Raw genomic sequence first — 13,521 nt, forward strand, 5'->3', positions numbered from 1 at the left:
CGAAATATTTCTATCTACAATTATAACTATAATTTCATTTGCTATTTTCAGATTTGTACGAACGGATACAGAGTAGATGACAAAATATTTCATTGAAATTCTTTTTTTTTTTTTCGTTTATTATTAGAGTTTTGGTATCATCTCCTAGTCAAGTCATTTTGAGATTTTATTTTTTATCAAAGATATCTTTTTTTTTCCTTTTTTCCCAGAACTTTATAACCTTACACCTTAGTTTTTATTGTTGTTTGAGAATTTTATTTCATATTTTTATGAAATATGCGATTTTTCTAAGAAAAATTTGTGTATTTTTTTTTATTTTTCAATATTCATTGCACAGGGGGGAAAAAATCGAGCAAAAGCATCGGATTTTTGCAATAGATGGTGAAGTGGGGATATACACATTCACAAGAAAACCGTTGTAACAAATTTCACTCCATCAAGTGCATCATTATTCTACGTATCGCTCAGAATAAAACAAAATATAAAAATTTCCAAATCTTATCCTTCTTCTTTCTCTCTCTCTCTCCTCTCTTCCCTTTCTGTACGAATCCTCTCCATTCTCTCTGCTCTTCCCAGAGCATCCATTCTGCGCTTCAGTAGCTGCTTCTCATTCATCAGCCCTTCTTTATCCAGCTTCCATCTTCTTCTCACCTCAGCCTCCTTTTCCTTCAACGCCTCAATCTCGCTCTTCAGCTTCCCGATCTTCTCTTCTCCAACGCGCACCACGTTCATCGTGTGGGCTGTCTCAATTGCTCTTGCCTGCTCTTCTTCTTCAGCAATTTCTGCCTTCAGCTCTTTCACTTGATTTGCTGTCTGCGCTCTAAATGAGGTGACCATTCGAGATGTTGATGAGGTTATTTCACGTTGAATGGCTGTGATGTCGCGAGAAACTGCAGAGGAAGACTCTCTGAAAGAAAGTGAAAAGTGTTTTAATGAAATAATATTTGATCATTTGGAATGAAGTTCAACGCAAAAAAAGGATTAAATATTTTGTTTGAACATCATTTTAATAAGAACAAGATTGCATTAACAATAACAAACCTTAGCAATTCTCTTTCTTCAATCAAAGAACGCTGCTTTATCTGGAATGCCAATCGAGAACTCAAATATCCCTTTGTCTCTGACAAAAGCGCTTGTCTCAGGCTTTTTTCCTTTTCTGCTGCAGCCAATCTCTCTTTGCTGCAATTGTTCAAAGCAAATAAATGAACATTTATCAAATTTTTTTTAAAATAATTCGAAAAAGAATTGAGTATTAGTGTTAAAAGATGAAAATTGAAAAATATTTTTAACAGAAAATGATATTTGAAAATTCAAAAGATAAAAATAAAAACTCAAGACAAACTAATGCTTTTCAACGGCCTCTTCAATCTGATCTGCCAAAGCTCTTCTCTGTTGAATTAATGGAAGAGCAACTTTCTCAAAAGCTCGAAGCTGACAAAAATTTGAGTCATAGCAAGAATGCGAAAAAATAAAAAGTTAATTTCAAATTTAGAAAACAAATAAAGTTACGCAAGGAACAAATCCAATGTATTACCAATTTAATTTATTGTATTGCAATCCAATAAATAAATGCTTCAAACCTTTTCTTTTCTTGTTCTTTCGAGTTGAGCCAATTGATTCATCATCCTGTCATAATCATCGTCTGGAAGAAAATGACGAAAGTCCTCAGTCTAAATCAAGCAAAGAAAATCAAACATATGAAATTCATTCACAAAAAAATTAATAATCATCAAAAATATACATTTATAAAAAATATGTTAGAAGATTATTCAGATGCTCATATGTTCATTTATAAAACAAATAATTCAAAATAATTATACTTAACCAAAAAAGAGAATCTCATAACAAACATCTGAGGGAACAATAACTGGAGTTTGCTTCTTCAAATCTTTGATTGGTGTTTGCGAAGAGGATGAATTTGAAGACGAGCGTCTTGTCAGGTTAAATGTGGGTGTAGGAGTCTGATGTCTTTTTGAGGGAGTCAAAACAGAAGAAGAAGAAGAAGAAGAAGCTGAACGGGAATTGGTTGAGCGTGAAGTGTGTTGAGATGGTGATGTGTTCTGTGCAATCCGCACTTTTTTGGATGATGTGAGTGTGTTTGGCATTCCAAATGGCTTTGGAGGCGGCTGCGTTCGCGGTCTTGGTGCAGCTGTGTCGTCTTCTTCTGCGTCATCTTGCAAAAGACCCGGTTCTCTAGCTTCTGATGGACTTTGAGCGTCTTCCATTTGTTGCTCGCGATCAGTATCTTCCTCTTCATCTTCTTCGTCTCCGTCATCTTTTTCATTTTCAATTCTGTCATTCTGTGAACGACTCATTGCTAGAAGTATTTCTTGATCTTGTTGCTCCATCATCTCTCTCATTGCTTTCTCTCTCTTCATTTTCTCTCTCTGCTTTGGGGTAAAGCACTCAATTGGATTCATAGTTTCGCGTAGTGGACGAGGGGGCGTATACTTTTTCCTCCGTTTTTCATTTTCCATGTCTTTCTCATATTTTTCTTCCATTTTTCTTTTCACAAAAGAAGACGAAGGAGTGCGCATAGCTGCATCTTCCAATTCTTCTGCTCTGTTACGTGGAGGCGTTTTCTCTCCAAGAACTCCTCGGCGACGAAGCCTTCCAACAATTGATGGTTGTAGAAAAGGCTCTGGTTGGTCGACTAGAGTTGTTTTTGTTGGAAGGGGTAGAACAGAATGAATCATTGCTCCTGGGAATCGAAATGAAAAATAGCATTTTGAATATATGCAAAGTCTTTAATATGAACGCTTGAAAAATACCTTCTTCATCATATCCAAATGCATTAATATCACCTCCTCCCGTCGAACCCTTTGGTCCCTTTCGAACCCCTAAACTTGCTAATGTATTTCCAGCTGGGCGAGCCGCTGCAAGCAGTCTTCCAAGTTTTGTTCTATTTTCCAGAACTTTTCCTAAAATACACAAAACTTTGCTAAATAATTCTAAGTGGATGTTGTATTCAAACCTTTTAATCTCGAATTATCTCCTTTAATCTCGAGAACAGTACGCTTCTGTTCAAAGTCATTCAATTTCAGTTCATTGGATTTCATTAAAAGAGTTGTAATCTCTTTTTCCTTTTCAATGCATTCTAATTCTCTTCCATAATTTTCATCAATAAGATGTTGTAACATATCAAATCGAAGAAGAAAAACTGCTCGTTCTTCTTCATAGTCGACTGTTTCGCAAAAGTATAAATATATGATTGTCGATGCATATTAACAGTTAATCATCATAAATAATTGAAATAATGTTTTATTATTTAACGCAAGTAGCCAAACCTAAACGACTTCTGAAATGATGAACAAGCGCTTCGGAATATGGCTCGTTTTCCATTTCAAATGTGATCTAACCCATAGCAAAATAAATTTGATTTTTATTATTATTCAAACTTTTACTAATAATTGAAAAGAATTTCTAATCATGCAGTGGAAAATTAACATAAAAAAATAAGTGGAATGGAAAATGACATGATTGCCTTTAATCAATGGAGCATTCCATCTTCTTTTTAGTGCTACTTGTTTTAGCAACCATTTGAGAGAAAAGATTAGCCAGTCGAAGTGCATTAAGTGATGGATTTGCGTCAAATGGAGAACTTGGAATACAGACTATCATAAGTCCTTTCGCTTCTCCATTCAAGCAAGGTTGGAGAACACTTGTAAGAACAGATTTATTGTATGGAATGTTTGATGAATTTGTTATTCTTGCATTGATAACATCTTTAAAGGTAGCCAAAGATGATAAAGCAGAAGCAGAAGCAGCACAATTACATTGATGTGAAATAGGATCTGAGTTGGATAAAGCTGACGTGAATGGAACAGATGATGAAGCTGATTGTTGAGATGAAAATGATAATGACTGACTAAGAGAAGGTGTGCAAGAAGATGATTGAGAAGATGTTGGAATTAAAGAATAAGATGAAAAAGAAGGGGATTGTGACCCAAAGGAAGAGCCTGAGATTTGTGAAGATTCTTGTACCAATGATGATGATGATGGTGATGATGATGGCAATGAAGATGAAGTTGTTGCATTTGGAGAAGCGAAGGTGCCGAGCCATAATGAACCTTTTGTTGCTTGCCCAGTAATTGTGTTCAGTCCATTCAGAAACAAAATGCACACAAAATGTGATGTCTCGTATACTTCTTTGCTGTATGTCTTCCTCAGGTTGAAAATGACACTGATATATTTGTCAACATCAGCATCGTTGTCAAACTCAACTTTTACCAATTGATCCAATCCAGAAACAATTGCACTTGTCTCCTGCTGCTTGCATGCTTCTTCATCCATTGTGGAGGTTGTTGTTTGGGAAGCTTGTGTGAATTGTGCTTCAACTCCAAAAGAAGAAGAAGAAGAAGGTTGAGATGCTTGTTCTGATTTGCTTTCTTTCAAAACATCGTAAACGTGCTCGCAATAAACGCGAAGACAAACAGCAGAAAACGAATAATTCCATCCTCTTGCCCTCATTTCCTTTATCATTCCAAACAGCTGCTTCACTGCTCGTGGAATGATGCCAAAAGATGAACAACTATCTCTTAATGCATTTGATCCCTGTTGTGTTGCAAATGATTCAGTTGGCAAACCTGTGAAAGTTGATGGAGTTGCGCTTGACTGTGGAAGTTGCTCACTTGTTGTGCATTCTCCAATCATTGTGTAATGTTTGCCAGCTCCATTGGGACCACTGCAGAATACACAGGAAGTGAAGCCATCAACAGCTGACTGAACTAATGAAGTCACTTCTTCATAAACAGAATCGTTTGTGGACGAATGATTGAACACGCGATCAAACTGAAATGTGTATTTCAATAGTTTCTCTCCTTTCTTTCCGCTTTCGTCTTTGCTTAGTTTTTTGATTTCGATTCTCTGATCATCTCCATTTGACACGACTGCCACGCCACATTCTTTGTCTTTGCTTGTCTCTGCCAAAGCAGCTGTTCCATCACTCTGTAAAAGCGTTGTTGATTTCTGCTGTCTTGCAAAGCAGGCCTCTTCTTCTTCTGTTTTCGTCATTGGTCGAACTCTGCAAAAAGCCCTCATTGTCCCTTTCAGAAGGAGCAGCTTGTTATGAAGATCTCTCCTGATCTTCTCATCATCATGTGCTTTCTCTCTCATTCTCAACAATTTGCAATCGTGCTCAGCCAATATTTTTCTCATCTCGTTGATTTCATTGTGAAGCAATTGTGATTTCGCTTGAAATGTGCTGACTTGTAACCTAATTTCGACCTGTTGCTGCTCTAGTGTCATTATTGTTCTGTTTCGACTTTCCAAGTTATCCTGAAGAAAAGAGCAATCTTTTTTAGTTGATTCCAATTTTGACTGAACGCTTTCGATTTGATCTTCAATTACCTCTTTTTGCCTTTTCGCTTCTTGAAGTTGAAGCTCGACTTTTGTTTTTTCATTTTCCACCTTTTCAATTTCCTCTTTCCATGTTTCCAAATCTTTTTCAGCAATTCCAGATTTACTCTGAAGAGCAGCAATTTGTTGAGTGAGTTCGATTTCTCGAGAAGAAGAATCATTTAGTTTCTTCATAAGAGAATCAAACTTTTCTTCAAGATCCTCAAGCTTTCCTTTTATATCCCAAGAAGGCCTCTTTCCAGCTGGCTTCGGTTTAGGAATTGATACTCGCGCTGCCACAGATTGAGCTGCTTTTGGACTTTCCAAAGGCAATATCTTGTGAGCAGATGTTGTCTGATAAGTTATCACTCTCTTTGATTTTATAACAATGTTTTGAATTTGCGTTTCATTTTTTCTTTTTGCTGCAGGACTTTGACGCTCAATGGAACGCGAGGAAGGTGATTTTTGTTGAGGTGAACTGACAATAGTTGTCACCCTAGTTGTTTTTTCTTTTGATGGTGTTTGAACAGATGAATTGGATGATAAAATATGATTTCTACTATTTTCAGGACTATTTGAAACTAAAATTTTTGAAACCTGCCGAACTCCAAATTTTGGAAGTGGAATTCGACTCATTAATAAAATAAAAAATACTTTTAAAAATATAATAAATTCTATAAAGGGAAAGATCAAAGTTTTTCATTTTTCTTCATCAGGTTTTACCCATTCAGATCTTTGAGCAAGCAACCCTTCTGATATATGCGGCAATTCAGATGTTTGCGTTTCGCTTAATCCTTCCTGTTGTTCTTCTTCAATCACTTCTTGCGAATCATCAATTTTTTCTAAATCTTGACTGGATGAATTATTCTTTTCTGCTTTCCCTCTGAATGGCTCAAGCGGAGTGAAAGGAGTAAAGCGAGTATAGAATGTGTATGAAGGCAGCTCTGTCTTCTCATTCCCCACTGCTGGATAAGCAGGCGGAGGGAGAGGAGGAAGCTGAGAAAGAGGTGAAAGTGGAGAAAACAAAGGCAAATGAGGTGAAGCAGCAGAAGAATTAGAGCCAAGAGCAGGCATTGTGTGGAAGTATGGATGAATGCCATGTTGATTAAGAGCAGCAACAGCAGAAGGGGAAGAAACAGAGGAAGAAGAAGAAGAGGAAGAGGAAGAAGAAGAATAAGGCGATAGAGAAGCAGTTAATGTGCTCATCACCTTCTCCAGCTCTTCCAACTGTCTTTGAAGTTCTTTCTGTTGTCTTCTTCTCTGGCTGTGCTGATGCTCATGATGTCCATACGAATTGTGATGATATCCATTCTTATGCTCTTTGCCTCCTCTTCCTCTTTCTCCTCCTCTTCTTCTTCTATTTCTGTTTCCATTTTTATTTTTATTCCTCTTTCCTCCTCCTCCTTCTCTTTCTTCTCTTTCACCAAACCCATTTGCTTCATTTGATGATTGTTCTGATGAATAACGAGAAGAATTTTCATCATCATCATCATCATCATTGCTGTGTGAATATGAAGAACTTGTGAATGTGTCAGCTAAACTGAATGTGCTGTCTTCTTCTTCTCCTTCTTCTTCTCCTCCTTCTACTTCTCCTTCTTCATTGTCTTCCAAATCCATTTTATTCCATTTGCTTCGCTTTCTTCTTTCTGAATTTGGGTTGGCATTTTGATGTGAGTGATGATGTGTTTTGTGTGAAGAAGAAGAAGAAGAAGAAGAATTGATTTGTGTGTTGCTGGATGAAATGGAAAGACGAGAAGGGGCAAGTGAAGAAGAAGAAGATGATGATGATGAAGAGGAGGAAGAGGAAGAAGAAGAAGAAGAGGAAGAATTAATTCTATTGCTTATAGGAAGCATGCGATGGACAGGAGGAGAAGGAGAAACAGGATTGATGAGCTGTGGTGGCCTCACAATCGGAGGAGGAAGAGAAGAAGTGTCTTGTTCTGATTGAAAAGAGGAAGAAGAGGAAGAAGAAGAAGAAGAAGGAAGAGAAGCAACTTGAGGTGTGGATGTGTTGTCAATAGAACTGAAGGAAGGGTTGGCTGATCGTTGGGAGAGCTGTCCTTTGCTTTCTGCTTTCTCCTGAAAAGAAATGAATAAACAAATAAAATACCAAAATTATAAACATGATAACAAAAGCAATAATGAAATAATGAAAGTTTTCATGAATAATGATAATGACAAAGAAAAGAATAGAAAAAGAAAAAGAAAAAGAAAAAGAAAAATAAACAAACCGCCTCTTCCTTAATCCTCAGCTCCTCCAGTTCTCTCTTCCACCTCTCCTCTGCTTTCCTGTCTTCTTCTCTCTCTTTCTCCTCTTCTTCCCTCTTCCTCCTCTTCTTCTCTTCTATCTGCTTTGCCAGCTCTGCTTGATACTTTGCCTGCTGAATGGCTGCTTGGTTGGCTGCTAATTTCGACTGAAGACGGAGTGGAGGGCCAGAAGAAAAGGGGGTGGAGTAAGAAGAAGAGGAAGAGGAGGAGGAAGAAGAAGAAGAAATAGAAGAAGAAGATGTTGATGATGATGATGATGATGATGATGGATAAGAAATGGGTGGGTGACGTGCCACAATTGCTGAAATGGGAAGAGATTCAGGAGAAGAATTAGAAGAAGCAGCATAAGAAGAAGAAGAATATGAAGAAGAAGAAGAAGAAGAATTAGAAACAACCGGGCTCGCCATCATCTCTGTCAGCGCAGTTACATCCCTCTTCGTTCCCCTCACATTCACAATGATATTCCCTTCTTTGTCTCTCACTGGATCGCCTCCGCCTCCAAACGCCCTCAGCATCTTCTCCTTCTCCTTCTCCCTTTCCCACTCTCTCTCCAGCCTCTGGTTGTACTCTGCCTCTTGCTGCTTCTCCTGCTGCTTTCTTTTCTTCTTCTCTTCTGCCTGCTGCTTCAGCTCTTGTCGATATTGCGCTTCTTTCATTCGCTTCTCTTCTGCTGCTGACATAACAGAGGGAGAAGAAGAGGAGGAGGAGGAGGAAGAAGAAGAAGAAGAAGACACTGGAAATTGTGGGAGTAAAGAAGAAGGACGATATGGTGGAGGATAAGAACTGGGAAGAGAAGAAGGAAGATATGAAGAAGAAGAGGAGGAGGAGGAGGAAGAAGAAGAAGAAGAAGAATATGCTCCTTCAGCAACAGACCGATTGCGATAGGCAATTCGAGAAACAGCTGGCGGTGAGTGTGGCTGTGCATCATAAGAAGGCTGATAAGAAGAAGAAGAAGAAGAAGGATAATCCTGCTGCAAATAGCGATATGGCTGCTGATATTGCTGTTGTTCTTCATCATCTCGTCCAAAACCAGAAAACTGTCCTCTTCTGTCATCTGCACCATACCCTCTTCCTTGTGCCCCTCCTCTTTCTCTTCTTCCTCCTCTTTCTTCCAACGCTTCATATTCATCCCCATATGCTCTGTTATACCCTCCTTCTCTTCCATAGTTTGCTCTTCTGTCTTCAAATCGATCTCTTTCTCTCACGTTCTCTTGATCATCTCTATCTTCTCTTCCCCTTCCTCCTCCTCCTCCTCTCCAAACACCCTCCTCCGCCCTCTCCCTCTCATTCACCCTCCCTCCTTCTCTTCCTCCCCAGTTCTCTCCCTCACACCTTCCTCTCTCTTCCTCCTCTCTTCCTCTCTCCTTCCTCTCCCATATCTTCGGCAGCGGCGCCTGCAGCTTCTGTCTGTCCCCTTTCGTCTGCTCCAGCGCAGTCCACAGCGCCACCACGTTGCCCTCAGCGTCTCTCAACGGATCTCCTCCCCCGCCCTTCCGCATCTGCGCCAGCCTCGCTGCCTCTTCCTGCTCCCTCCGCACTCGCTCCATCTCCCTCTGCTCCTCTGCTTTCTCCCTCTCCTTCGCCTGCCGCTTCGCTTCGATCTGCTCTCGCAGCTCGTCTGCATATGACGTCTGCTTCGTGACTGATTCCTGGTGATCTTCCTGGCGCACAGGCGGACGCTGGAGGTAACCTGCCGTCTTTGCCACCCCTCCGCTCATCCTCCGCCTCCGCTGCAGAAGCTCGCTGTCGTCGTCGGCTCGATCCACAGACGGATAATAATTGCTGCTTCTGTAATCTCGCGAGACTTCGTCCATTTCTGGTTGAAAGTTCAATCCCCGCCCTCCCCATTCTCTTCTTTCTTTTTCAATAGGAGTTTCGCATTCTTGTTCCTCGTTCAATCTAGCAGGTAATGGATAATCATAATATTCATCTGATTTTCCTTCATATGATGAATCGTGTGAATTGTATCTCCCAAACTCAGATTTTCTTCCTTGATTTTTCTGCTCATTTTCTGGAGAATTCCATTTTTTTGGATTTTCTCTCTTTCGAATAAGAGAAGGTGCGGTTTTCATTTCTCTAAATTCTCTTCCGAATGCTCTTTCCTCATCGTCTAAATATTTTCGCTGTAAAAAATAGTCTCTTTTTTGTTCTCTTTCTTTAAATTCTTCTCTTTCTTTCTGTTTTTGTAATTCCCATTTTTCTTTCTCAGAAAAGTAAGTTGGATTATGGAAATATCCCTTCTGTTTGTAATTATAATGCTCTTGGTATCCTTTATCGTGAATTTCATCATTCTACAAACGATAAAACGAAAGAAGTGAAGAATATCAAAAAAAACTGAAAAAAAGGGTCAAACCTTTTGAGGTCGAATTCCCCTATTATCTCTTCATAAATAAATTTTCAATGTTAAGCGTTAAAATTGTTATGTGTGTTCATATCAAACATTTTGATAGTTAAAAACATTTACTCTCATTTTCAAAAATTTAAAAAACCTCAATTGAAATTCTTGAAATTGTTGCCTTTGCCTTACGATTTTATCTGCAAGTGATTTTGGAATGATAGAATATGATTGTTTTGGTGTTTTTTTTGGAGGTCCAAATGACATTGCCAATTCTTTCTCAACGGTTTTTTATGAAATATATAATGGTAAATACTTGAAAAGTATCATTTATTAATTTTCTATATTTTTTCTTGCAATTTAAGAATGACCACAACTTATATTCACTGAAAAATGAAAATGATTAACTTCTTTTTGAACAAGATTGTTTCACAAGATTTGTGAAATGATCATTATCAGTGCAAAACTGTATTATTCAAAATGATGAGACTGTCATAAAGTCCTTGTTCTTCCATTATTTCCATAACCTTCATTTTTATCATTGAACATTTTCTTTCTTCCCTTGAAATCTTAAATTTTTCCTGAATCTTTTTTTTGAGAAATTAAACATTTTGTATAATGCATTGTTGCAATGTCTTCCATCAAATTTTGTTGAAACATATCCATGAGCGTATCAATGGATCCGCTCTTCAATAGGTCTTCAACATACACATTCGCTGATTTAAAAAAGCTGGCAAAAACCCTTGCAAGTTCAATGATTATTATTTCACAATTTAGCTTTGATCCACCACAGATTCGAACGACGCATTCGATCAACTTGCAATAACATCCTTCATGAGTGCTCTCTTCACTAAGGTATAAATCAAGCATTTCTAGCCATCTTTTAGTCATCCATACGCATTTCATTTCATTTCTGTCTTTTTCCGTTTTTGAAAAATCAACATATTTTATCAATTCTTTCAATTCTTTCGTCGCTTCTCTCACAAAATGCAGTTCATTAACAATCACCTCTTCCAAGCTTCTTTCATTGGAAAGTCTGCTTATCAAAAATTTCCAAGCTGATTGATATGCAAGTCGAGTGAGGTTGCAATGTTCCTGATGACATTTGATGATTTCTGTAATCTTCATCAAGAAAAGTGTTGATTTCACAATCTGTTAAAAACAAGGTGGAAAAAAAGCAAGAATAACAAAAAAGAAAAAAGAATTATGCACACAATCCAAGGATGAATGCCACTCAAAGCCAACAATGTCATTTCCACTTCGTTCACATTTTCCTCATTTCCCTCTTTCTTCAATGCAACTTTCAAAAGACAAGGCACACAAATCGACTTCAATTCATTCGAGTAGTTGCAACTTATAGAAATAAAGCATTCACAAAGATCAACAAGAAGATTTTCGTTCTTTTCCTCTTTCTTCTTCTCTTCATTAATAATCATCTTCTTGAAACTTTCGCTCAAAAATGAGTCACTAAAAGAAAAATTTAAAAAGCCTTTCAATTCTTTGCAATATCCGACTTTCTTCAAAAACAAAATTGCATTGTTCATCGACATTTTCTTTTCTTCAGTCATTTTGTTTATTTCATTGAACAGATCTTTTGTGAAAACAGATTGCCATTCTTCTTCATCCATTTCATTTACAATTTCATTCATTTCTTCGATTTTTTGTATTTGCACTTTCTCATCACAATCTTTGAGTTCATAAAACAATTCTTCACAAACAATTTGAAAAAACATTTATCATCATAAATACCAAAGTTATCATAATCAAAAACCTGAAAATTTTTTAATAAGTTTCTTCTCCTGCATTTTTACAAAGCAGAAACAAAATAATAAATTATTTCTCGATTCACAAGAAGCAAAAATACAACATGATTAAAAAAAATTCAAAAGATTTTCGATTCAAAATATTCAAAAAGTCTGTGTTCACACAATTTTTCGTTGCATTTTTCTTTCAATAAAAGAATTTCAAGAAATGCTTTCAATTTATGATCATATGAGTAATATAATAAAAAAGATAAAAAAGATGATAGAATAATTTATTTCTAAATATTTTTTTTCTTTTAATTAAAATTTAAAAATAAATTCTATAAATGTTATTTCTGGCTTTCAAAAACAAATCCAACTTTGTTAATTTTCACTTTTATCTGTTCCATTTTTATGAATTCTCATCACTAAAAAAATTAATTCTCGGGTTTATCAAAAAGGTTGCTGAAAGCAAACGTTGTTTCTTCTGTTTTTCATCATCAGTATTTTTGAAAACTTCTGATCAAAAATTCAAGCAATAATCAGCTTATCTTCATTTCCCTCGTTTTCTAGAAACAATTCGAAATCCATCTTCATCAAAAAGAGCTTTTTTAGGCTTTGATTTCGGCTTTGATTTCGGCTTTGATTTCGGCTTTGGCTTTGACTTTTGAATGCTCTGCTTTTTTTCTGTTGATGATTCCTCTTTCTCATCGCATAAATATTCATCTTCTTTTTTCTCTTCTTTTGATTCGCACTTTGTTTCTTCCTCCTTCTTCTTCTTAGAGCAATGGGGCAAAGAACGTGTAGATGATTCAGGTTTTTCATTTTTGTCATCTCCATCAAGGTCAGATTCCAGCTCTTCATCGTCCTCTTCATCTTCATCTTCTTCATCCTTCAAATTTCGCTTCTTTTTATCAAATTTATCAAATGTCTGTGGAGCATCCACTCCAAAAGGAAGAAAGTCTTCCGACTTCCAATTTAAAGATATTGAGAGTGGTTTAATGCGATGATGGAATGATATTTGCGCAAGATTTTTCAACTCTTCATCAGAGCCTTTTAATAAAGATTGATGTAGCCTACAAATTTGTTGTGCTATTTTCGGTAGAGTTCCGTCTTCTGCTTGTGTATTGAAATCTTCAAGAAGATAAGAATCAAGAAGATTTTCAATATCAACTTGATCAGAGTCTACATAAATAATATATATTCATGGATTTTTATAATTGGGAATGTTGATATTCAGTTATTTTCGAGCATATAAGAAAATAAACCTCTTTTTGTTAAATAATCAAAAATATCATTTAATAGGTTATCCAGTCTTTCGTCATCATCTTCAACTCCGCTAAATCCATTGTCAACTACAAATCTTAAGGTGTCCCAATTATTTAAAATGCATTTAATTCCAAAAATCAATTTTTTATCATCCATTATTATGAACAATGGAATGATCAACATTTTTTTTTTCTAATGATAAAATAATAAATCGCCATTCATCGATAATTCAAAAAATAAAATAAGTTCTTTGGTTTAATTTGACAAATTATTTCAATTCTATGTTGGAATTTGGAAAGTGAATCTTTTTGATAAAACGAAAAAAGCATCAACATACAAAATATTTATTTTCGATTGTTTTAAATTTTATTGTTTATATTAATAAGATGAAAAAGAAAAAGAAAAGAAAAGAAAAACTGAATAAACTCAAAACTATTTCTTCTTTATGAAACTAATTTATTCTTAGAAACAATCTTTTTTAATTTTTAGAACGGTTGTGGATCAAGTTTTGTTGTCTTGTTTTTGTGTTTCACGTTGTTATTTGTTTGATTTATTTCAATTTTTCAGGTT

At 36.3% G+C, this 13,521-nt stretch overlaps 4 protein-coding genes across 4 annotated transcripts; all 4 read right to left on the reverse strand.

The window, feature by feature from the left end:
* Nucleotides 1–291: 291 nt before the first annotated feature.
* MONOS_9288 (uncharacterized protein) lies at nt 292–3,348 on the reverse strand. Its single transcript, XM_067879772.1, has 8 exons — nt 3,288–3,348; nt 2,975–3,184; nt 2,772–2,921; nt 1,851–2,701; nt 1,581–1,670; nt 1,343–1,431; nt 1,042–1,179; nt 292–907 (listed from the first exon to the last, which is right to left on the reverse strand). The coding sequence occupies exons 1-8, from the start codon at nt 3,340–3,342 to the stop codon at nt 499–501; spliced, it is 1,992 nt and encodes a 663-aa protein (XP_067736104.1). The 5' UTR covers nt 3,343–3,348; the 3' UTR covers nt 292–498.
* A 138-nt stretch (nt 3,349–3,486) lies between these two features.
* MONOS_9289 (putative kinesin-like motor protein) lies at nt 3,487–5,973 on the reverse strand (the record flags this gene model as incomplete). The annotated part of the gene is made up of 1 exon (XM_067879773.1): nt 3,487–5,973. One exon carries the CDS (start codon nt 5,971–5,973, stop codon nt 3,487–3,489), a length of 2,487 nt encoding a protein of 828 aa, XP_067736105.1.
* A 63-nt stretch (nt 5,974–6,036) lies between these two features.
* MONOS_9290 (uncharacterized protein) lies at nt 6,037–10,238 on the reverse strand (the record flags this gene model as incomplete). Its single annotated transcript, XM_067879775.1, has 4 exons — nt 10,095–10,238; nt 9,959–9,986; nt 7,569–9,896; nt 6,037–7,416 (listed from the first exon to the last, which is right to left on the reverse strand). Exons 1-4 carry the CDS (start codon nt 10,205–10,207, stop codon nt 6,037–6,039), a joined length of 3,849 nt encoding a protein of 1,282 aa, XP_067736106.1. The 5' UTR covers nt 10,208–10,238.
* Nucleotides 10,239–12,235: 1,997 nt separating this feature from the next.
* On the reverse strand, nt 12,236–13,120 carry MONOS_9291 (putative pre-rRNA-processing protein TSR2; the record flags this gene model as incomplete). The annotated part of the gene is made up of 2 exons (XM_067879776.1): nt 12,951–13,120; nt 12,236–12,867 (listed from the first exon to the last, which is right to left on the reverse strand). Exons 1-2 carry the CDS (start codon nt 13,105–13,107, stop codon nt 12,236–12,238), a joined length of 789 nt encoding a protein of 262 aa, XP_067736107.1. The 5' UTR covers nt 13,108–13,120.
* Between the last annotated feature and the right edge of the window lie 401 nt (nt 13,121–13,521).

The sequence above is a fragment of the Monocercomonoides exilis genome (assembly GCF_001643675.1).
Source record: "Monocercomonoides exilis strain PA203 chromosome Unknown scaffold1-2713096, whole genome shotgun sequence".
Taxonomy (NCBI): domain Eukaryota; phylum Preaxostyla; order Oxymonadida; family Polymastigidae; genus Monocercomonoides; species Monocercomonoides exilis.